The sequence below is a fragment of the Hyperoodon ampullatus genome, assembly GCF_949752795.1.
Source record: "Hyperoodon ampullatus genome assembly, chromosome: 2".
Classification (NCBI taxonomy): Eukaryota; Metazoa; Chordata; class Mammalia; order Artiodactyla; family Ziphiidae; genus Hyperoodon; species Hyperoodon ampullatus.
In genome coordinates, this window is record NC_136915.1 from 17,169,209 (window position 1) to 17,193,755 (window position 24,547).

A 24,547-nucleotide genomic window follows, 5' to 3' on the forward strand; every position below is an offset into this window, starting at 1 on the left:
CACGTGCCGCAGAGCGCTGGGCCAGTGAGCCATGGCCGCTGGGCCTGCGCGTCCAGAGCCTGTGCTCCGTGACCGCAAAAAAAAAAAAGTCCTAAAGGAAGCAGAAAAATTGCCTATAGGTGGACAAAAATATGAAGTAAAAAAAACCTTTTTATTTAAAAGATGGGAATGAAACAATATACCTGTATGCTGATAAAACTAATCCAGCAGAGGGAGAAAAAAAATGATAATGTAGGAAAGAGAGAAGAGAACTGCTAGAGTAACAGCCTTAAATGGGTACATATATGATGGGTGCACAAGTGATGATTAGCCTTTAGTGGGAGAGATGGATAGCAGTCAAAGTAACAAGAAGGAAAGAAGTGTGTATGAAGATAGTTAATACTGGTAAAATCCTTGGTACTTTAGTAAGAAGTCAAATAATGTAGGCTCCATTATCACTGTCATCATCAACATCTTCACCATCCCCACCATCATCATAATAATAATCCTCAAGTGGAAATTTCTCGGAAGCACTATGATTTGCAGTATCAGAACTCTGCAGGTATCAATCAGGTTTCGAGAATCAGATTTGGAAAAGAACTAAACAGGGCTGATGTAAACAGCATGACTAGGACTTGAGTAAATTCAAAGACAAAAACACATTAGCTATCCTCTAATAAGTGAGCAAAGTATTATCAAAGCAGAGCTCAAATAAGCAATTCTATACTACCATATACGTCACTAGCTCCAAAACTCACAAAACAAACCCCTAAAATTGGTTTCGAATGCTGTTACACAAGCAATACAATTGGCTCACCTTGCCTTATTTTTTAAGCTAAGTGAAATAAGATCCAAAAGGTAAAACATCACTTAAAAAAAATCAGATTCTTCTAATGAATCAGTTCTGAATCAACATCATTGGGGCAGAGGCTGATGTATAATATATGCACAATAAATACCAGCTGAATAAACCTGGCAGAATAGGATAATCTCAATATAGTGGGGAGTTAAACACTAAATTAGTAAAACATTTAGTCAACTATGGACCCCAGCAGAGCAGGCCTTCTGCCCTACCAAACAACAGTCTTTTTTTTTTTTAATAATCTAATCCAACTTCTTACATAGGCAGGGACATTTAAAACATTTATTTTATTCTATTAAAAATGTGAATCACTTTTACATACCATTTATCAGGCAAGTTACTTAATGTCTCTGGAACTCTTATTCATGGAATGAGGTAGGTTTATCTAGATCAGGAGGCCCAAATTCAGCTTAATACCATTTATTTTGTAAATAAAGTATTATGGGAAGACACCCACAAACAACACTTTATCTACTCTCTATGGCTGGTTTCCCACTCCTATGGCAGAGCTGAATGGTTTGGGTTAAAGGTGGGTGTGGGGATGGGATCCTAGTTCTGCAAAGCCTGAGATATTTACTATATATGGTCCTTTACAGAAAAAGTTTGCTGACTCTTATTCTATATCAGTGGTACTCCTAACCCCAGTCTATATAAAAGGTGCCAATGATATACGGCAAAATATATACAATAATAACCATGAAATACACACATACACACACAACTACAGGCTTGCCAACTTGACATTTTTGGAAAGGACTGTTCCTTTTTTGAAATTATTTCAGTCTTACTCTTGTGTTCTTAAAACAGCCTTCCTATAGGAAATGATACAATAAGTAGCAGTTTGCTTTAAAAGTCTTATTGGCAAAATTTTAAATGTAATAGTCATGTATGTTTCTTCCTTTATTTTACTTTACTTTATATTTCACTTGCCCAGGATACTGAAAGATATGGGAACAACTGGTCTAGTCAATATTTAGATTTCATCTCATTGGCAAAACCCCAAGCACAAACATCACACAAATAAGTTCCTGAAAGGCACGGAGAATACCTCAACATCTACATTCCACAGAATACTTAGCACAAATGTCTTACACATTCCAGGTCTTCCAAAACCTTTCAAAACCTTCAATTTCCCATAGAAACAAAGATAAATATAGTGGTTAAATATGCAGGCTGGCACATAAAAATCAATTTATCCCATAATATACCCATAATAATAATGTATTGCCGCTCTGCGAAAACACAATCAAACTGAATTTGAGGTGCCAAAAAAGTTTCCCACCTACACACACTACGGGGAACAATGACTCCCTCAGCTCTTACGAGCTGAACAAGGTGCCCAAGCCCCCACAGAGACTCAGGGAAAGAGTGGAAAGAAGATGACAGAAGGAAAGGGAAATGACATGACAGAGTGAGAAAAAAGGAGAGTATACTGGCTTGAAGTAAGAGAGAACGGGGCCATCTACCACTGTAAAGTCTCAATCTTTTTTTTCTTCCTCAACATCACTGCCACCATCAACCACATCCCTTTGCTCCCAAAACTATGCTTTTCATCTTGGGCGATCACCCTCTAGGGTTGGCCTGGAAATAATTTCAGTCTCCATGAGGTATTTCTCATGTAACAGGCAACAAAATATTTAAGAAGCACTGACAAGAGAAAAACTGAAAAGTGACACCAAGCAAATACTATTCATTAGTTATTTTTCCTCAACACTATAGAAACACTGCAAAAATTATACAGAATTCTATGATCCTAGTTACTGAAATTCAATGTAGTTAAGAATATTTTTTGAGAACCACTGTTCAAGGTTTAAACCAAGTAGGGGAGTAAACTGTTAGTATGCAGGAGTGAAGTGCAAAGTTAAGGATGAAGAACTAAGAACTCTGGGGGGGAGAAAAGCCCACCCAACTCACAAACTCCAGCAGTAGAGCAAGAAGGAACAAGTCTTGGATTCATTCCTTGCCAGTTCAGATAAAGGAAGGTCCTCTACCCTAGAAGAAAGGACTCCTGCTTTGGAACACAGAAGTAGGATCCCATCCCCACACCCACCTTAAACCCAACCCAAGATCAGGACAGGAGAGATGAAGAGGAAAGGGGAGGCATCAGGATCAGAGGGAAATTAAGAAATGGAAGTGAAAAGGTAAGAGAAGGGGAGATTCCAAGAAAAGGAAACAGAAAGGGAATGTTTATAGCTTCTACACCATAAGACCAAGGCAATATAGCTGGAGGACCTATAATTGATGGGAATGATTAGATTTCAACTTTTGATTCTGATAAAAACATACTAACTAGTGACAGGCTTTAAAACTAAAACATATGCCCCAATAACAAAAAGAACCTAAACTTCTATCAGCAGAGAACTAGATTATGATTTATTCTTAAAATGGAATACTATGTAGCTTGAAATTCTATAGGCAATGAAATGGAAAGATGTCCATGAATATGTCGTGAGATGGGGAAAAAAAACCAGGAGGTTTTAGAACATTAAAAATAGTATGTGCCCATTTGCATTAAAAATTATTTAAATATCAATGGAAAAAATATGTTTCAATCTGTTAAATCATTATTTTTTTAGGGGGTAAGGAGGGACAAAAATTGGTTATTTCAACTTTTTATGTCCTACATTATTTGTATTTTTCATCAACTTGGTTACTTTCATAATGAAAAACTATCTTAAGATCGTCTTTCTAATCTTAAGGAAACTAGGAAAACAGTGTTTTAATCTAGGTGATGAACTACCTACTCAATGTCTATTGGATCTATGGAAGAATTTCCTGGGGAAGAAAGAATATCAAAAGGAACAGACATCAACAATATCTGAGATACAACTGCACCTCAATCTATTGCTTTTTTGTAAAAATAAATAAATATGGCTTATATATAAAAGAAATAAATAAAACCAAAACGTTATAATACTGTGTATACACATCATCAAAACATTTCTCTACTAGTAAATGCATCTGTATTGTTTCCATATATACTGCAGCAGTAGTTTCAAGAGCAAGAAAGAGGGCTGGCACAGACTTATAATGATGATATTTTCTGAGTCAAAAAATCATTTATGTGATCCGTAAATAAACAGTAGACTAAAATTCAGTGAGAAACCTTTCAAAATAATTTTGTAAATTCGAAGATACAATTGCATTCCCTTTGCAACATGGATTTGAAAGAGAAATACTGTTAATTTGAGCATGTTTACTCTGACAGATAATCTCATCTTAAAGTTTTTCTATTCAATAAATTCTAGATAACAACAACAGCCGATTTTACACCTCAAAATAATTTTAATTGGATTTAAATTTTCAGAGCAAGTACCAATACAAAGGCACTAGACTTGTGTGAAAACTGTGCCTTAAAGCTAAGTTCAAGGGATGCACAAGTACCTCAACAGTACTGGCAATATTCTATGTTAAAGCTGGGTAATGTGCATATATTATTTTCCTTTTAAACATATGTGTAAACATGTATTATTCTGAAAATATCAAGTATTTCTTAGTAAAAATAGCACTTAATAAAGCCATGTTAAATAAACATATATATTTGAGACATTTAATGAAGTTTTAAAGTATATCATTTTGAAATAGCAGTTTCACAAGTAACAGAAAGGTTTTCCTTTTCTAAAAGAAGTAAAGCTAGTTAACACTTGGTTGCTTTGCCTATTTCACCTCAAAACCTAAAGGAAACCTTCTTGGGTTATTCTAATTATTCTATATCCTATATTCTATATCTATATTCTATATCCATCAATTATTCTATAAAGGTTTTTAACTGAGCCACTAATCCCAATGTTAGGAAATCAGTTAGCGGATACATGTTTATCTAGGGTGGGTTACCATCTTAAAAGAACAAGTTAAAATTTTAATATATCCTTGCTGTAATGGAAAAGAGCGATGCTTACTGAATTTTTTTTAAATAATTATTTTTTAATTAATTAACTAATTAATATTTTTGCTGGGTCTTCCCTGCTGCGCACGGGCTTTCTCTAGTTGCGGTGAGCAGGGGCTACTCTTCATTGCAGTGGCTTCTTTGGTGCAGAGCACGGGCTCTAGGTGCGCGGGCTTCAGTAGTTGTGGCATGTGGACTCAGTAGTTGTGGCTTGCGGGCTCTAGAGCACAGGCTCAGTACTTGTGGCGCACGGGAGTAGTTGCTCTGACACATGTGGGATCTTCCCAGACCAGGGCTTGAACCCATGTCCCCTGCATTGGCAGGCGGATTCTTAACACTGTGCCACCAGGGGAGTCCCCTTACTGAATCTTAAAGTTTAACGTTTCTAGTATTTGCTGATTTTATCACTTATAATTCGCCTTCTAAGGGAAAAAAACAAGTGTGGTATGTAGTAGAAATTTACTGAATAAAATAAGTAATTTTCATTACTCCTTAGTTTAGTATCGGTTCACACACCAAGTATAAGCTTGGTGCTTGCTTCTCTACATTAAAAATACTTGTAATTTTTCAAGGCATTTCCATTTAACTAATCCTCAAAACCTCCCCATGACACAGATCTTACCAAAATTTTGCAGAAAAGGAATCACAGGTATACTGAGTTAAATTCAGTCATCCCATGTATATTCTCTAAGTGCCTACCAGTCACTGTTCTCTAGGTGCTAGGGCTATAGCAGTAAACAAAACAAATAAAATTCCCTGCCTTCGTGGATATTACATTCTAGTGAGAAAACATTAACAAATGTTTTGGTAAATGGTGGTAAATGCTTAGAAAAAAAGAAATTATGGAAGGGAGATAAGGTGTATTTATGCATTCAGCAAAAATCCAGCAACAATCTAAGTAATCATGAGCCAGCAGCAGACATCAGACTCTTGAGACATGGGCTCTTTGCAACAGAATTACCAGCTCCTTCAGAAGGTGTCATTAACTAAATACGTTTCTATAATATTCTTTCCATGTAAGCCACTCTAAAAAAAAAAAAAAAGCTTTCAGGTCAGAACTGTTTGCAACATTTTACTTAAAAGTCTTTCACACCACCAAACCTCACTACCTAACTGACGTGCCAAACAACAAAATGAAATAAGCACAACAAACTAGCAGAAAATTGCCTAATTTTTCATACTTACCATAAGCACTGGGGAAGTCCCCGGGTCCCGGTCCAGGATAAAAAGGACCTGGCCCTGGTGGCTGAACCGGATACTGCTGTGGGGGCCCAACATACGGAGGGCCACTATGACGGTACTGCAAGAGAGGAGTTACAGACATTTAGGAAGTAACATGAAGGTAGCTTACTATGGAAAAATAAAGGTGTGTGTGTGTGTGTGTGTGTGTGTGTGTGCGTGTGCATGTATGTGTGTGTAAGAGAATCATTTAAAGGAGGTAAAGCCACTTTGTTAAACACATTCAAAACACCTGCTTGCCATTAAGATGCAATGAGTAGATAGACAACAAGGATTTACTGTATAGCACAGGGAACTATATTCAGTATCTTGTAATAACCTATAATGGAAAAGAACTGAAAAAAATGAATATACATATGTATAACCAAATCACTTTGCTGCACACCTGAAACTAACACAATATTGCATATCAAATATACTTCAATTAAAAAAAAAAGATGTAATGAGGATGAAAAAAAAGGTGTGCCTTAGGTAAAGCCATACAGCAAATCAGGGCACAGGCAGACATCAGCTCATTGTAAAGTTATTTCAGGCTGATAGCTTTCAATGACACTGAATGGTATTACTAGAACAGGTAGTTATGGACTCTATTTTAGAGTAGCTGGTTGTGGGTAACGGATTGGGAGAAAGCTAGGATATAAAAACAATTTCTCTATCATCTTAGAAAATTTTAAGAGATGAAGAAATATCTCCTTATGATATTATGAAAAATGACAAAATGGCTTAGACTTATATCCAACAGAAAAGTTCACACATCACTAAAAATCAAAGCTACAAGCCACCCTCCCTGTTCCCTCTGATGAGAAGCTGAGTTAATCCCCACTCTGCTGATGGACCACACGGATCTGAGAAATACTTTACCTGTGGTATACAGTACTGAGGACCCTGGGGCACTGGGTACGGCATGGGCAGGTGGTTAACCATCATGATGTGCTGATTGGCCTGATACACTGCAGTGGGTGTCTGTGCACCAGGACGAATGGAAGGACTGCTGTTCGGGATGGTAGCTCTAGGAGGCTGTATTTGAGGCCTCTGGAAAAACTGAGGAGGGGAGAAAAAAAAATATATATATATATATATATATTTTTTTTTTTACAAAGGGCAGTATGTAAATTTTACTATCTTGAGCTTTCTCCTTTTTTCCACTTATAAAAATCTTATCAACTTAAATTAGAAATACAACATACATAAAGAGAGACTTAATTGCCTATATCTGGGTTCACAAAAAGCATTCCACACGAGGCATAGCCACACCAGTTCAGGCTTTGATCAGTGCTGTCACTCATTTGAAAACGGTAGGGCAGCCTCACTTTTAAAATGAAATCTCAGCTAATTTAAACTAAAAATTCCATACCATAAATTATTAATTTTAAAATGTGTGGTAAAATATAACAAAAGGGGTAGTTGGTATCTCTCTAAAAGTTGTTCTGTTGTATAAAAGCATTGCTTCTTCCATAAAGAGTAGATAGCTCATTATCAACTTATTAAAAATTTAAGTAGTCCCCTAAAAAACTACCATTCAAGTCATTTATAAAGTATTTAGAATAACAATAAATCTTTCTGGACATTAAAATTTTCATCTCGGTTTATCAAGGTCAAATTAAACTAAAACCATCTGTAGGGTTGTCACACGCTAATTGTCACATGATACAAAAAGCCTTCATTTTGCAAATAGTGGCAATCTCATACTAAACTGAACCCAATTTTCTTTTCTCAAATAGTTTGCAATAAAAGTGGAAAATCTAGACAGGCTTGAGAATGGTCTGGAAGGAGCACATCTCAAATCTTTCAAATGGTAACCAGTACTTGTGGTTGTTTATGGTTTTCACTGCAGGCTTAAAAGCCTTGAAACAATATACCAATAGTAAATTCCCACTGTGAATGCGTGTATTCATCAGCAGACAATCAATCTCACTCTAATAATAATAATAAGATAATAGAGAAATAAAGAGGCCATGCAGAACCAGTAGTTTGTTACCTGGATGGGTCTGAATCCTCCCTTCAATTATGAAGCAAGAAAGCAGCAGGAAACAGAAAGAAAGCCAATGGAAAAGCTTATAGATCAGTAGGAAGGGGTAGGACATAGCATGCAGCTCAACAAAAATATCTTTCTATTTAGTAATAATAGGAGAAGAAAGAAGATTAGAAAATCAGAATGACAATTCTCTACTTGAGAATTCAAGGGCACATGGAATTGAAGAATCGAATGACATTTAATCGAAAGTAAATAAATCCAGTGGCAAAAATATTCTAATAGTAGCCAAAAGTATTAACAGCTTGAAAGGAAATGTATGCTTAGTGGACAAGTACCATTGGAACTACTGATTCCTACTCTTGGCTCTCCCCCATGATATGACTCAGCATTAGTTATTTAGCATCTCTAGGATCTGCTCTCCATCTTCAATGGAGATGAGAGTTAACAGTAGAAGTGCCATTTGTTACTTTTAAGTTTGCAAAAGTCCTAAGAAATACCTAAACCTTTCAACTTTTACCAAGCTCCACATGACAGAAACTTGCTCTTTTCAATTAACCAGGTATATAAGAGGCCACTTATAGCTTTAAAATGGGGAAATATAGTAATACTCTAAAAATGCTGTCTAGCTCCAAAATCTCTTGAGTTGTCTCACAATTCCAGACATGAGTGTTGCTAGTGGTCCAGATAACTGCAAGTTTGACCTTTGGGCCCACTCAGGTCTTATCATGTCCTACTCTTAAGCATCAAGCTACCCACAGGTGGTAGGAAGTAACTTGTCATCTTGTGCTGAATTGGAAGAATTGGGATCCAGTGCCCAAGGCTCATCCCCATTCAGCCCTCATACCCCAAGGGAAAGAAAGCCCTAAAGAGAGTAAGTCACAGAAAAGCAACAGAGAGTAAGGTATAGCAGGAGAATGAAGTGAATGGGGAAAGCAGATGGGGGAAACTACAGAGAGTAGTTGGTGAAGATGAAAAGAAAATACAAGAGGCAAGGGTGATATCATAGGAACCTGGGTTGGGTCACAATGACAGCAATAGTCTTCAAGTTATCTCCACGGGCACAGTTTTGGTGACAGACACAAGAATTTCTGTCAGTTGCAACCAGGAACACTGGACTAGTAAACTTTCCAGGCTAGACTTCACTTTTCCTAATTATACAGCAGACAGAATCTATTATTCATCAATGTGAGCTGTGAACACATTTCAGGAATGAAGTTAACCATTTTTATAACTCGGTGTATATATCACAGGAGCCACAAAACTGCAACAGGACTCGAGGAAAGGAGGGTCATTCATCTGGCTCAACTTACTGAGCACTATGAGATGTCAGACACCGTGGATAAAAAGATTAATTCTGTAAGAACCTTTTCCATGAACTCTAGAGGGCAGGCAAGACAAGGAGAGTATCAAACGGATACAGGTGATGATCCACTGTGGTTATATTATCAACAAATTTTGTCAGAGTACTTATTGCCTTAAGACACATGGTGTTACGGGGAGGTGAGGGGGAGAGAGAGAGAGGAAACTAGTCCGTTAACTTATGCAGAACAAGAAAAATAGACATGGGTAAAGTTTTCCCATAAATACTTCTCTCACCACTATTTTCCAACTGTTCTGCTGGAATTTTTAACCAGCCTGTCTAGAATAACTGAGATTACATTTTATGCAAGGAGATTTCTGAATAGGATAAAACTGTTTACTTAAGCTGCTCTGAAAGAGAAACAAACAAATGTTTCTAATGATACTCTTAATATCAACATACAGCCAAGCCAGTAAAACACAAAATTTGTGGTTATGTGGACATACCATATTTTTTTTTTATAAACTAAGATTTCAGCTTTGAAGCTAAGTAGAAACTTGTATTAAACAGGAACACTAAATAACAACAATGAAGACTCATATAGCACTTTAAGCTACCAGGTATCACTCTAAACTCTTCACATATATCAATATATTAAGTTATCCTCACAACAAACCTCTAAGGCAGGTACTATTTTTAACACCACCATTAGATATATGGGGAAACTGACGGACAGGGAGATTAAGTAACTTGCTAAAGGTCTGCCATGTGTAATTTAAACACATTCAGGTTCTGGGCCTGTACTTTTAACTGTTACACACTCTAACTCTCATGAAATGGAACACCCCTCATAATTTGAAACAAGTGACATCAGTCAGAAGAAATCTTTTCTTTTCAAAGGCTGAAGGGATATGGCAGGACGTTTATCAAACTACACTGATGGGTAGCAGATCCCTCAATCATAATTGATTTCTGGTAAGAAAAACACTCCATCAGCCACCTCATGAAATTCATGTTTATCATTCAGGGAAACAAATTTCTCCTACCTACAAGATTCTAATTCTCTATCTCCCTTAGAGTAACTGAAACTTGTTCATATGCTTTTTTATCCTTGGTACATTTAACAGGCCTACTTTTACTCAACTTCACTCACTGCACTAGGATTTTTACTATGACAGGCTATTTGGAGCTTGTCTTTCCCTTTATAAAGTACACCATTTCTCCCTCCCTCTCTCTCTTTCTCTCTCACTCTCACTCACACAAACACACACACAACACATGAGGTTCTAGTATCTCCAGGACTAGAAAAGGTGTAACGGTTGGACATGCAAAGAAATAAAAAGAAATGGATTCTCTTTTTTGTACTCCCTCCTAACCATTCAATTGTAAATATAGAATTAGATTTAATAGTCGGTAGGCATGGCAGCAGACCACAGCTTATTGAAAACAGTGTGTGGATGTGAATAGGCTTTCCCAAACTGCTTGCAATGCTTCTGAATCCTTTTTCCTTTCCACTGAGTGCTGAAGAAACATTAAAAGAATCAAACTATCCTGTTTTGGAAGGACAGTACAGGCCATTTAGTCTAACCATATACCTAAAGTTTGAATCTCTTATATGACATGCCTTTGAGGTTATGAGACTTCAGCAACTCAGGACACAGTTCCATTTCATTGTTAAATGGAGTTCTGACACTGCAAGAGTCTCTCCTCCTACTGGCTCCAAATCTATCCCTCTGTACCATCTACCCTCTGGTCTGACATCTATCCCCAAAAAATCACATCAAAGTCAAATCCTTCCTCTCCAGGAGTGACAAACCTCTGAGTTATCTGAAGACTGCCATCACTGCCAACTTACACATCACCATTTTTTGTTGCAAGCCAATCACCACCCTCCACCCTCTCCTTCCAAACAAGATTTTTAAATTCCCTAACCAGCTAACTCTTTTTTCTCAATCTTCTCCCACTGTTCAAAGTTCTCAAAGTAGAGAGCCAAACCTAAATATCCGGGTCTGCCCAGACCATACCAGGCCCTCATTGAATAAACATCTGTTGCTGAATAAAGGAACAATATATCTCTTTTATTCTGGCCAACTCTGTTTACATTAATGAACAAGGATCACAGGATCACAGGAGCTCTTTTGTCAACCACATTTTACTACCAATTAGTACTGAGTTACAATCATCTAAAATTCTTTAATATTCTTTATATATATATAAAGGCCAGGTTATATATAACCTGGCAATAAGTTATGCTCTTCATTTCTGTGTGTACTCTTATAGTTGTGTTTTGAAGTTCATATAGGAATCTAGTGTTTTATTCCTTTGAAAATTTATCTGGCTAATTTCAACCCATCATTTCAGATTACACAGATTTTTTTTTTTGGATTCTAAATATATCATGCAATATCAAAACTACATGACCATCAGCAAATTTGACAGGCATGGCATTAATCCAAGTCACTGATAAAAAATGCTGAAACGGGACAGGTAAAGAGAAAAGAACCTTGTACAACGTAAATATCATCTCCAAACCTGATTTCAATCTGTTTAGTCTTTTATCTTTCAATGGTCCACTAGTATGTCAGGAAACAGCAGAGGAAGATGACAGCCCTCATTTGAGGTGGTACTTTGGGTAGCTCCAAAGGGCTAGGATACATTTAAAACACAGGGTGAATTTATAGGGTACTTAAGATTGCTGACCTTCACAGAAACACTCTAGAAGCAAGAAGGAAAAAGTTACCTCTTGGAAAATCCTTCTAAAGACGTAGTAATTATAGCTTTACCAAAGTTTCCTGGCCAATAACAATGGTAATAAATGCTTTTTGAAGATGCTGTTAATTTTTTTTTTTTTTTTTGGCCATGCTGTGCAGCTTGCAGGATCTTAGTTCCCCAACCAGGGATTGAATCCAGGCCCTGGCAGTGAAAGCACCTAGTCCTAACCACTGGACCACCAGGGAATTATCCAGATGCTATTAATTAGAATATATCATTTTCTCATGACTTTGCTCTCTCGAACCATCAGAAGACAAAAATATCTCTAAAAAACTATATAATAACCAGAAATTCTTTGAAAAACACCTATTCATTTTCAATAACCAGAAAAAATCTTATTCAATCACATTAGTTCTTCCTATGTCAAAAACCAGTGAGTACTTATTAATTTGCAAAGCAATAAAAACCATATGAAAACTATGTTTCTGAAATCCCTAGCTTTTTGCATATATAGTTCAACCTACTGGAGGGGTAAACAGTAAGAATCTCAATTAAGAATTTGTTAGGTTGGGACTTCCCTGGTGGCACAGTGGTTAAGAATCTGCCTGCCAATGCAGGGGACACGAGTTCGAGCCCTGGTCTGGGAAGATCCCACATGCCGCAGACCAACTAAGCCCGTGTGCCATAACTACTGAAGCCCCCACTCCTAGAGCCTGTGCTCTGCAACAAGAGAAGCCACTGCAATGAGAAGCCCGCACACCGCAACGGAGAGTAGCTCCCGCTTGCCAAAACTAGAGAAAGCCCGCACACAGCAGCTAGAGAAGACCCAACGCAGCCAAAAATAAATTAATTAATTAAAAAAATTTTAGGCTAATATCTTTTTTAAAAAATTAAGTACTTGGGGCTTCCCTGGTGGTGCAGCGGTTGTGAGTCCACCTGCCGATGCAGGGGACGCGAGTTCCTGCTCCAGTCCGGGAAGATCCCACATGCCGCGGAGCGGCTGGGCCCGTGAGCCATGTCCACTGAGCCTGCGCGTCTGGAGCCTGTGCTCCGCAACGGGAAAGGCCACAGCAGTGAGAGGCCCGCGTACCGCAGAAATAAATAAATAAATAAATAAAATTAAAAAAAAAAAAAAATTAAGTACTTAAAAAAATGTTAGTGCTATGATTTTCTGACAAGTTAGAAATGGACAAGTAGTAAAGACTCCATATAATGGGATATCATTCAAGTATCAATCAGATATTCTGCTGACTTACAACAATTTATAATGGTTATTCATGTAAAATTCTTTGTTTTCCTGCATGTAACACATATTATCACATAATTTAGATTTCACTAAGAATTAGGAAATGTAAGCCCTATAGCTGAACCATCCAACAGGTAGCCACTAGCCATATTTAGTTACTTAAATTTAATTTAAAATTCAGTTCTTCAGCCACAATGCACAATTCAAGCACTCAATAGTTACATGTGGCTAGTAGCTACTACAGTGAACAACACAGATACAGAAGATTTTCGTCATCACAGAAAGTTCTATTAGACGGTGTTACCGTAGAGGATTGTCAGATGGAGGAAAGAAACCCTTAAGGATTCTGTCAGGAAGAAGAAAGTGTTCTATCAGATCATAATGCAGAGTCTGGGAAACAAGCATCCTTGGAGAACACTTCATTCATAGGTAAAAATAGCTTGGGAAAGGGGAAAGGTAGGCTGTCTCACTGCTAAAGGAAACTGACACTTCTCAAGGGCCTATTATGTGTCAGGCACTGTGACAGGCTGGTACTTTTATTCGCCACAATACCCTTAGGAAACATGCTGTTATTATAACATCTCAATATTACATCATTTGTAAGCATATTTTATCCATTTCACAGATAAGAAAGCTGAAGTCCAAGGTTAGTCTGCAGAAAAGGTTAGACTGAATCCCAGTTATGCCAACTCCCAACCTATATTTTCTTCACTGTCTCTGCTGCAATCCTACAACTCCTTGTGAGGAAGGCACCAGATAAAACTGCCCATCACTGGCCTACATCAAGCTCTGAAAAATACAAGAGTTATGGTGATGAGACTGCATAGATGCTTGGCCAGATTTCCTATCCATTAAACTCTGATATGCCAGGTCTGGTCCCAGAGGCAAACCCAAAGCCTTCATCTATTTTATTTTCCACATCTAAGAAAATGTCTAGAGCAATACAAATATTTCTCTACCAAGGACTAGGACTTCAAATGTAACAGCACAACTTGGAGAACAGAAACCTTTAGAGGTCATAATTGGAGGGAGGGGATAAACATAAGCCACCTGTTTCTTTTTTTTAAATCTTTTTGCAAAAAGTACTACAATAGGGGGTTCCCTGGTGGCGCAGTGGTTGAGAGTCCGCCTGCCGATGCAGGGGAAACGGGTTCGTGCCCCAGTCTGGGAAGATCCCACATGCCGCGGAACGGCTGGGCCCGTGAGCCATGGCCGCTGGGCCTGTGCATCCGGAGCCTGTGCTCCGCAATGGGAGAGGCCACAACAGTGAGAGGCCCACATACCGCAAAAAAAAAAAGTACTACAATAGGAAAACATGCATAGTTTCAATGCTTGCCCCAGGTAACATACTCCTTGATGCCACACACTGTTTTTTTATGAAGCTTATTATTTGTTTAAGCTAAATCCAATTAATTTGAACACTATGTGAACTAAAATCACATACCAACATGCTGCAAAATGTTTCTGTTCCACAAACACTTTAAAATACCAATTCCCTGGTTTTCCTCATAATGCAAAGACAATTCAGCCATAGTATATAACCAACGCTTGTATTTCTTGTGAAATCCAAAAGTAAAATAAGGACAGGAACATAAGTAACTTTAAACCACAATTACACAAACTTCAATAACCAAAGACATGAAGTTAGTAACACAAGCCAGATCTACATTATACCAAGTCACTTGTTTTAATTCTGGGTGTACGTTCTGTTCTTTCAGTTTCTAATTACCTTGGGATTTTCAAACATCAGAATAAAAATAGTTGACATATTTCTAAAGCCAAGAGTGTTCTGCATATAAAATAACTTAGGACTACTTTCTTTTACCTTTGAAGAAAACTGTTATTCTAAGCTAAAGCTCTCTTCAGATTATAAAATACAAAAAGAACATCCTTATTAATCTAAAGAATCCCTGCAAAAGCCAAAAATTAATTGTACCAGGAAGATGATGTGGCTGACATAATACTAATTAGAACATGGTATCCCTGACTTGAGGGACCCAAAAAGATCCCTGGCTGGCCACACATAAAGATCTTCTAAATAAAAGCAGTTCCAAGAAACATACACATCCTATAGCAGTTTCTTGGTTGTATTAAACTAAAAATGTTTACCATCCAAAATCTTGTTATTTGTCTCATTTCAATTCTGATAACTTCATTTTACAAAGAAAAAATATATAGGTTCTAGATTACTAGATTATTAGTTTTCTTTTCCCAAGCAATTACCTTCAAATAGCTCATCTAAATAACTACTGATTTTTTTTTCTTTGCATCGTTTTGCCAACTAAAAATTGGCACTTGCCATCTGCCTCTACAAGGATTAAATCACAAGCTGCTGCAGCCGCTGACCTTCAACACACACTGAAAGGAGTTCAGGGTGGAGATGAGGAATGAAGCGCTCTGTGCTTCGAGAAAAACTGGCAGAACAGGCCTTTAGATAGATATTTTCAGGAGCTGATTTTATGAGTGCAATTCTTGGATCTCCTCGTATCTAGAAAAGCACTAAAATCCTTCACGGTGATGTCTGCTCCTCGTGACTAGCAGTAACCTTCACGAGACTAGCGGCAACCTTCTGCAAAAAATATGTGCTTGATTACACGTACTCCTCCTTCACCAAAATCACATATATAACTGACCTTCCCCGCCTCTACCTCTTTGGAGGAGTTTCTCAGAGCTTTCTGAGATGCTGTCTCCCAGGCTATAGTCCTCATTTTGCCCCAAATAAAACTGAACTCACAACGCTCACCTTGTGCATTATATTTAGTCAACAGTTTATAGAACCAATTGTTACTAAACATCCACGAGAAGTTATGTATTTACTATGGGACTTTAGAATCATCAATCATAGGAAACATCATCCAGCATCAAATTATTTTGTAAAAAAAAATAAGATCAAAGCATGAAAGGACATATGATTGGAAAGGCAGTCACTGATGAATAATGTAATAAAGGAGAAATGAGAAATCTATTCACTAATTCTAACTAGTCAAGACTAACTCTAACCCTTGATTTAATTCTTTCTGGCCAAAGCAAACAGCCGAAGATGAAAAAACCATTTGGGCCTTCAACTTTTGAGTCTTAATCACAACAAACTAAAAATATCCCAGGACAAAGATGTTTTCCCTTAAAAAATATATTTTCTGTATACCACTCAACTTTTGTTATCAACTGTATTGCTTTCATTATGCAAGCCTCTATATGTCTTGTTTTGTATTATGAGCATTGAATCCATGCTTCTCCATGAACCTCTTAGGGTTTAGGTCTCTATGTGGCTTAGGTTTGAGGAGAAGATCTCTTAAATACAGACTTCGGCCAGGGATTCTTACATGGGAACTAGTATCACCTCCACAGAGTGTATCTGGAAATGTAGGAAGGTGTATTTTGTTTTGTTTTTTAAATTGTCACTGGGGGAATTCCACTGGCATGTATGGCCCAAAAGTTGCTAAAGCAACTGCAATATACAGGGCAGTTTTTCATAACTGGTTATTCCATCCAAGATGCCAATACCAACTCCACAGTGAAATAAGCCGAACTGGCTCCTACATTCATGGATACAAGACAGCAAACTCTTCCTAACAGTGTACTCCATGCTGTTCCACAACACTGGTTCAACTACATGCTGCTCAGCAGTGTCACTTCAACCACACTCTCCCCCCCTTCTCTATTTCTCCAAGGTAGCTACTGCAGCAGCCTGAGCCAAGGTTATGTATTTCCTTACTCACTTCATTCTGTGAGGTATAAAGAAAAAAATTTTAATTGTATTTAGGAAGGAAGAATACCAGAGTAAAAGTGGCCAGCTACCCGAAGTTTTTGTATCCAAGAGCAATGCTCTGGATTTATGCTGCATCTCAAGAACCCATCTTCAAGAACTAGTGTGGGGGGCTTCCCTGGTGGCACAGTGGTTGAGAGTCCGCCTGCCGATGCAGGGGACGCAGGTTCGTGCCCCAGTCTGGGAAGATCCCTCATGCCGCAGAGCGGCTGGGCCCGTGAGCCATGGCTGCTGAGCCTGCGCGTCAGGAGCCTGTGCTCCGCAACGGGAGAGGCCACAACAGTGAGAGGCCCGCGCACTGCGATGAAGAGTGGCCCCCGCTTGCCACAACTAGAGAAAGCCCTCGCACAGAAACGAAGACCCAACACAGCCAAAAATAAATAAATTTAAATTAAAAAAAAAAAGGCACAGCTGGTATTCTTAAAAAAAAAAAAAAAAGATTTTCCCAAAGATGACAATATATAAAGGCTTAAATACAACATCCCTATCTGAGGACCACTGCAACTGAACCCAAATAATAGAAACAGCCTTATATGAAGGAGCTCAAAAACCTTTTGACCAAATCACTAGTTTCTTTTTACTCTGCTTCTTAAACAGAGACCTTCCAGCTTTCTGTCAGGAGTAACTGGCTTTACCCCTGACTGAAATGTTAACCCTGCCTTTTTTATGGCCCTTGACTAGATCTGTTCCCCAAAAAAGGTATAATCAATCTTTTTACCTAAGAGATTATCTATTTTTTTAATTATTAGTAATCTCATCCCCTAGATTCGTAGTATATGTCACTCTGCTAATCATTTTATTTGTATTATCTCATTTACTCTTCACATTAGTCCTGAGATGGTATTGATACTGTCCCCATTTTACAGATGAGAAAACTGAGGCTGAGAGCAGTAAGTAGATTGCCCAAGAACACCCAGTTAATAAGGAAGAGTTAAATCTAGGTCTAGCTGACATCAAAGTCCAAGCTCTTAAAGTATTTTAACAATGTTATCTCTATCAAGTAAAAGATACCCCTGAGTTTTCTTTATCAAATCCAAAGAATTGCCATCCACTTCATATAACCACCTCTGAGTTCTCCTGCTAAATGTCTTTAACACCTCAGAATTTGCTTGGCTTTTACATCGTCCAAATTGGAAAGACTGTATTTTGAGAAGTAGAGCTTTGTATTAAATCACTGCTAGATAATGAAAGGCTTCAATTAAACAATAACCATTTACTCAGTAATAAGAATTCTAAATATGATACCACAGGTAAACGCTGGTAATATTCCTCTCATTTTATCAAACCATACCAAGTTGCATGACAATATTAAAAATAGCCAACACTTACTGGCTGCTTATTTTATGGTAGCTGACTTACATATATTATCTGTGATGTAAAGGGTATTTACCCCATTTTACATATGAGGAAACTGAGGCTCAGAAAAAGAACTGCTTCACTCAGCTGGTAGGTTACACAGTAGACTGGTAATATAAACCCAGATCTATCAGATTTAGAATTTAGTAGGCTCTTTCTACTACGGAATGAGAAAATGTTTCAGAACACTTTGGGGAAAAAACCCTGCAAGTCTTTTTCTTTCTCCCAAACCATCCCTTCTAGTATATTCCTGCTAAATAAACTAGTGTCTGCATAAACATTTTTGAAATTTTAATTTATACAATTACTTCATTTAAAAGAATAGGCTAAAAATATTAAAATTAAATAAGGTATCTATTTTCTATATACCCTAAGAATAAAGATAATTCTATGCAGCAAATGAATGTATATTATTGTTAATGAATCTGTTATTAGGTCTAAGTTAGTCACTGAGATTAAGTGGTTTTAGAAATACTAATGCTATTTTATACACATCAATACAAGTTACATCAGGATGTTAACAGAAAACCCTTAGAATGTTGCCTATTCCATTCAGTTAAATTTAAACTTAATACAGGTATCCACAAAATCTGTAAGGGCTTAATATATCTAAACATTTTCAAGGTCCTCTAAATTCAGAGCAACTATTTTTTGGAAAGTAAAAAAACTCTATTATTTTTAAACTGTGTAATAAACAGAAGGAAATTGGTTTGTTAATAACAAAATGCTGTGAAATACAAAAAGAACTGCATTACCTCAGACCGAAGCTACTCCGGAAAAGACTGGTTTGAGTGGGTCCATGGAATGGCAGCATTCTAAGAGTCAGAAACTACTAAAGCCCCCACCTATTAGTTAAGGGTAATAGTGAAGGGGCAAGGGTACAGTACCTGATGATGGGCAGGTCGAGGCCCCGCTGCAAACTGAGAAAAGGAGGGAAAACAAACACAAAAGGAAAGGCACAAAGAGTCAGAAACACCACAACAAAAACCAAAATGTCACACATTATGCCAAAAGAAATAAAACCCACAAGAAAAAAAAAACACAAACAGTCAAAGCTTTGCTGCAGGACAGTGACAGACAGGTACTGAGAGTCAAGAGGTTAACACCTCTACCAGAAATAGTTTGCCATTTATCAGCTGGGAGAGAAACAGCTAAGCTGTTAGGCACATAAAGGTGCTTCTCTGATAGGAATTTTTTTAAACCCTAAAATAAAGCAAAAGAAAGTTTGAAACACTAAGTGGTTATATTAAGACAAACATATGAAAAGTCAACTATGCTTACGCAACTGATATAACTAGAGGGAATGAGAAATGCTTTTACATTACAAGAAATAGCCAGGAGGTAATTATAATGTCCAGTAGGAAATAAAGAATGTAATAGGATGGATTTCAAATTTACTTAAGTTAAATGGATATCTCACACATGAAATGGAAATTTCAGTATCTTCCTTTGTTTCTTGGAGTTAAAGATTAAAATTTATCTATTATAAATATATAAGCATATATAAATATATATAAAATATATTTGTGATATATAAATATATGTAAATATATAAATAATTATATATATTTAAATTCAATTAACTAGTAATATTTAATACCAGGCATATGAAAGCAAACAGTAGTAAAGAACATCATTCTGTAACATGAGTAATCAAAGCGGTACTATTATAAGCTCAAGAAGAAAAAAAGAGTAAAAGTCAAATCTCTCAATTACTATTTATACACAACAGCACAAGACTGTATACATGTACCTACCTACTGCTATCTGATATTGAGAATAAAAGCCAAAGAAAACCTAACTTCTTAGCTAAATCATAGAGTACTTGAAAGCGGATAATACATATTCCAACGCTTACTTTCACTAACTTAGAATGGAAGAAAAAGCTTTTTCACCCATCAAATTTTAAATACAAAATCCCTAAGATCAAATAATTCTTCATCATAGCAAAACTGGGCTTCCAAAGTGATTTTACTAAAAAGAACAAAGGAATTATTCGGGCACGTAGAGTCATGTACTGGCTACCTACACATTAACTACTGAAACGTTAACCACCCTCTTTAACAGTTAACAGAAAATATTTAGTAAGTAGTTTTGAATGAAAACCTTACAAGGATTTTACTTAAAACATTAAAAAAGCTAAAATACATATTTTCCTTCAGTTGTTTGAGACTTCCTTCCGTTAGCTCATTATAATGGGTAAACCAGACTGAAGATGAACTAAGAAACAAACCCTCATACTCAGAATTTAAGTTACCCACAATAGCATATGCAAGAGATTTGGAATTATTTCCTCCACTGCCATTACTTAATATAAAAAATTTTCAAGAAATTGCAGTGGGTCACAAGCCACAATGTAGGAGATGACTGAAGACAGCCCTATCAAGAATTTACCTTAGAAGCTAAAATGTATACCTATTATTCAAGTAATGAAAAGTACCTTAACATATTTTGAAGTTATTCAGTACAACTTAATGAGCTCTCCATGACCTGTACGATTAAAGTGTGTTAGCCAGCCATTATATCTGCTAACAACCATTGTAAAATAGTTTTTCAGAATGATGATAATGGCAGCTACAGTTCTTGCAGAACATTTTCTCTTCAAAGAAACTGATGTCTTATATTTTCAGTTTTCCAACTATGAAAAGAACACAGATCAAACCTCTACCATGGACATCAAGCTTCAAGAATAGGTTAATACCACCCAGGTGGTATTAAAGTGTGTGTGGGGGGGTAGAAGTGAGATGTTTCTTCATGACACTTTTGAAGGAAATGGGAGAGAAGGGCCACGTTAAAAAATTAACCTTAGTACAGTAGTACCTGTCTTATCACTGTTCCACAGAAAGGCCCCATTTCTAAGGCTCTAAAATAAAAGTTGAAACTATATATTTGGAATGTTCCAGTCAAAAGAGAATTTTCTATGAGCAAGAGGACTACCTTATAAAATTACACATATATTAAAAAAAAAGTTAGTGGGAAAGTATCCTAGTCTATTTTGCACTAGTCACCATTGGCTATTGAGTTTTTCATTTGTAATGACAATAGTCTTAATCCTATGGGTAACTGTAAGCAACAGAACAAACTGTAGTCGCTGCTGGCTCATATTAAAAATAGAAACTTTTGTTTCTTTTTTCTTTTTTAAAGAGGGGTCTTTAAGATGGTGAGGACTGTAGATATTAAGGAAAGCAATCTTCTGTGAACTTGGATCCAACGTTAATGCCACCCACTCAACCACCCAGCCACTCACTCACTCTTCTGTGCACAGTTGGTAACTGAGCATGGCCCACGTATATTGATATAATTTTGGCACTTAGCACCACAGAATATAAAAATAACCAACGGTTACAGGTTACTGCAAAAGCCAAACTGTCCCCCTCTCCCGGTTAAGCATTCAATAGTTTCACTAGTTTGGAAGCTATTAAAAAAAAAATTACAGTTTAAAGAGTTCCAATACAACCAGAAAATGGAACATATAGGTAGCTTATCACTATTTTTTTTACTTTTAAACAAGACTTTCAACAATATAAATTTAACTAAGATACTAAGTATCGAGTAGAAATACAGGCACAAAGATCACCTCAAGGAGGGAGAGGGGCCACTTGAAGCCAGTTGGATTGCAAAGGCAGCTGTCCAGGGAAGAACAGAGAAGCCTAAACTGTGCAATTGCCAATGGCCCATTAATGCAGAAATAGAACGGAGTAAGCTTTAGCTGCTCTACAAAGCCATGGGAAGAGTCCCTTCCTTAGTGCAACAGCTTACCTCTCCTCACCAGTTGGGATAGCTGTGGGATGGATGAGACTAGACTATGGCAACTTGGGATGTCAGAAGAAATGCCATCCTGCCAAATTCCAAACCCAACTTCACCCTCCCAGCACCAACACAAATGAAGCAAAGAAAACTGGACCCAAAACAACAAGCAAGAGTAGTGTCGGGTCTGCTAGTCTTGCACTTGTTTTGGGGCATGTAATGGAATGTTATGTGTGTGGTTTTTAGTAATGGGGGTGGTAATGGTCACTAGCAGAGCAGATGGTAAAAATTGCATAGAGGATAGTGTCTGAAGAGTTTATGACCACAGAAAAATGGCTGACAACTATAGACAGTTTTCCCCTTGATATTCAATTATAAAATGGAAAGAGGGAAAAAGAAGCCTTGAAATTTATCTTTTAAAATCAAATTCATCTGAAAGGGATATCCCTCTTCAAGTTTAAAATAAAGAAGAATCTAAACCCCAAATTACTCCTGTCTAATTCCCAATAGAGAAGACCCACCCAATTTGTTATTCTTTTCCCCAGTATGCCTGGCAAAAACTGCCATGCTAGGTTAGACTTTCAGAGAGGAAGCAATCAGTGCATTTGTGTTCATCAGCCAATAAATGGATGTGGTCAAAAATAATGAGTGCCAGAGGCACCACTGCCTGCAAGAAGTACAGTTTGTTATATTGCTTACAATGCAGTATTTTATCCAGCCTCTTCCAGCCAAGGACCTGTAAACGGGAGTCTGTTCCAAAACCTTCCTCCTCTTCCAGTTGTCTGTGCAATGTATTGGCACTGTTCTGCTGGGCTGTCAAAAAAACTGGTTTAGAGATGCAGCTCTTCAGTCAGGTTTTGCGCCAGTTCTAACCATGTAAATTTAATTCTTTCTCTTTTTTTTCCCCAATAATTATAAAAGGGGTAGAGGGGTAAAAAGGGCCATAGAATCCTTTGCAATAAGAGCTTACCACAACGTTCCATGTTTAATGATTAGAACCGGGGCCTATCTAAATTAATCTGGTGAGATCTCAGGCCCATTCCAAGTAGTCAAGTGTCCACATTCCCAAACCACTCTCAGAACAAAACTTGCATCAGACATCTTGTTGACCATTTCGGCAAAAAAACCCAAAAAACAAACAAAAAAACCCAGACAAACAAATGGGCAACTAGGACCAAAGTCCCACCTCCTTAGAATGGTTCCACCCCCTGGGAAGAACCAGGATCTAAGAACAGGTATTGGAGAAGAGGGCAATAGGGAAAAGGAAGGTAGGAGGAGGATAAGAAAGAGATTACATTTTGGTGAAGTCTGTGATCTCCTAGTTCTTTGAACAATTCTATCACATATTTCAATATTCCTAAATTCATGCATAAAGCCAAATGAACAGGAGCTAATGCAATGAAATATTCCTGTACTACAGGCAAAAAAGCAAAGGTGGAGAACCAAAAGAAGATCCCTGTATTCTGAGGAAAACACAGAGCTGAGATATAAGTAGGGGTGTGAGAGACAATGTGAGATGTTACAGAAGCACCTTCTAGCAAAAACTAATCATGCAGGGCAGGAAACAACATTCTAAGGAATGGACAGCTGAAGCTGAAGTACACTTTTGTGAAACAGAAGGATGAACCTTGAGTAAATTCTCAGTCTTTGCAATACTTATTGCAATCCATGTAAAAGATGAGCAAAGAGGATGATAGCATTTACACTTGTATGACAATTTATTTACCGTCTGAAGAAATAAATACACTATTGGTGTAAGTCATGCATATGTCCACACAGTCAAATAGTTAGAACTGATCTAGTAACAATGATTCAGAAGTCATACTTCCCAAAGCACTGGAATTTCAGAGTCCAATTAATGAAATTAATTTACTTTCAAAATCATGCTTTATACTTCTCCTGAATTTTGAACAGTACAAATAACAAATTAAGAGCTGAGATGAAGTGAACTTGAATGCAACCAGAACTTGCATGACACAGAAAAGTAAAAGAAGATAAAAAGCTCCATTTCTTCCTGTTCTTAATAAATTCAAATTATTCCTACAGGAAAGGTCTGAAAATGCAATGCTATCCAATAATAATAGTAATAATAATTTTAAAAATTATTTGGGTAAAAATTTTCCAAAATCGAGTAAAAATATTAGCCAAAAGAACCTAAGCTACTACAAACACAAACTTAGGTGGAGAATATTATCTAGAACAAGTTTCTGCTTACTTACCGGAGAACGGGTCTGAGGTTGTGAATTCATTGTCTGAGGAGCTTGAGGGTATACCAACGTGGTTGGACCTGCATTCTGTCCAGAGGGATAAGGGGTCTGTCAAAGAATGGTAAGAACAATATCATAACGTGAGTAAATACGGCATAGTAACTCAAATTCAAAGAGTTTAAAAGTTTAGGAAAGTGTTTATTAATGTGGTTTACAGCTCTACTTTTAAAAACTTATCTTTATCACAATATCCAGCAATTCAGAATCAGTGC

The 24,547-nt window shown here is 37.2% G+C and overlaps 1 protein-coding gene across 17 annotated transcripts in view; it reads right to left on the reverse strand.

Annotated features, from left to right (window-relative positions):
• EIF4G3 (eukaryotic translation initiation factor 4 gamma 3) overlaps positions 1–24,332 on the reverse strand; it is a gene marked incomplete at its 5' end in the record, with an annotated part of 186,105 nt that extends 161,773 nt beyond the window's left edge. For 5 of the 17 annotated variants that reach the window (XM_079696723.1, XM_079696719.1, XM_079696730.1 and 2 more), the window contains 3 exons: positions 5,913–6,027; positions 6,828–7,007; positions 24,288–24,317. In XM_079696723.1, the coding sequence (XP_079552849.1) occupies positions 5,913–6,027; positions 6,828–7,007; positions 24,288–24,317 (325 nt within the window). Of the gene's footprint in view, positions 1–5,912; positions 6,028–6,827; positions 7,008–7,944; positions 7,966–19,208; positions 19,242–22,767; positions 22,882–24,275 lie in introns of all 17 variants that reach the window. The other 12 variants (XM_079696718.1, XM_079696721.1, XM_079696732.1 and 9 more) reach the window with 8 other exon arrangements.
• Between the last annotated feature and the right edge of the window lie 215 nt (positions 24,333–24,547).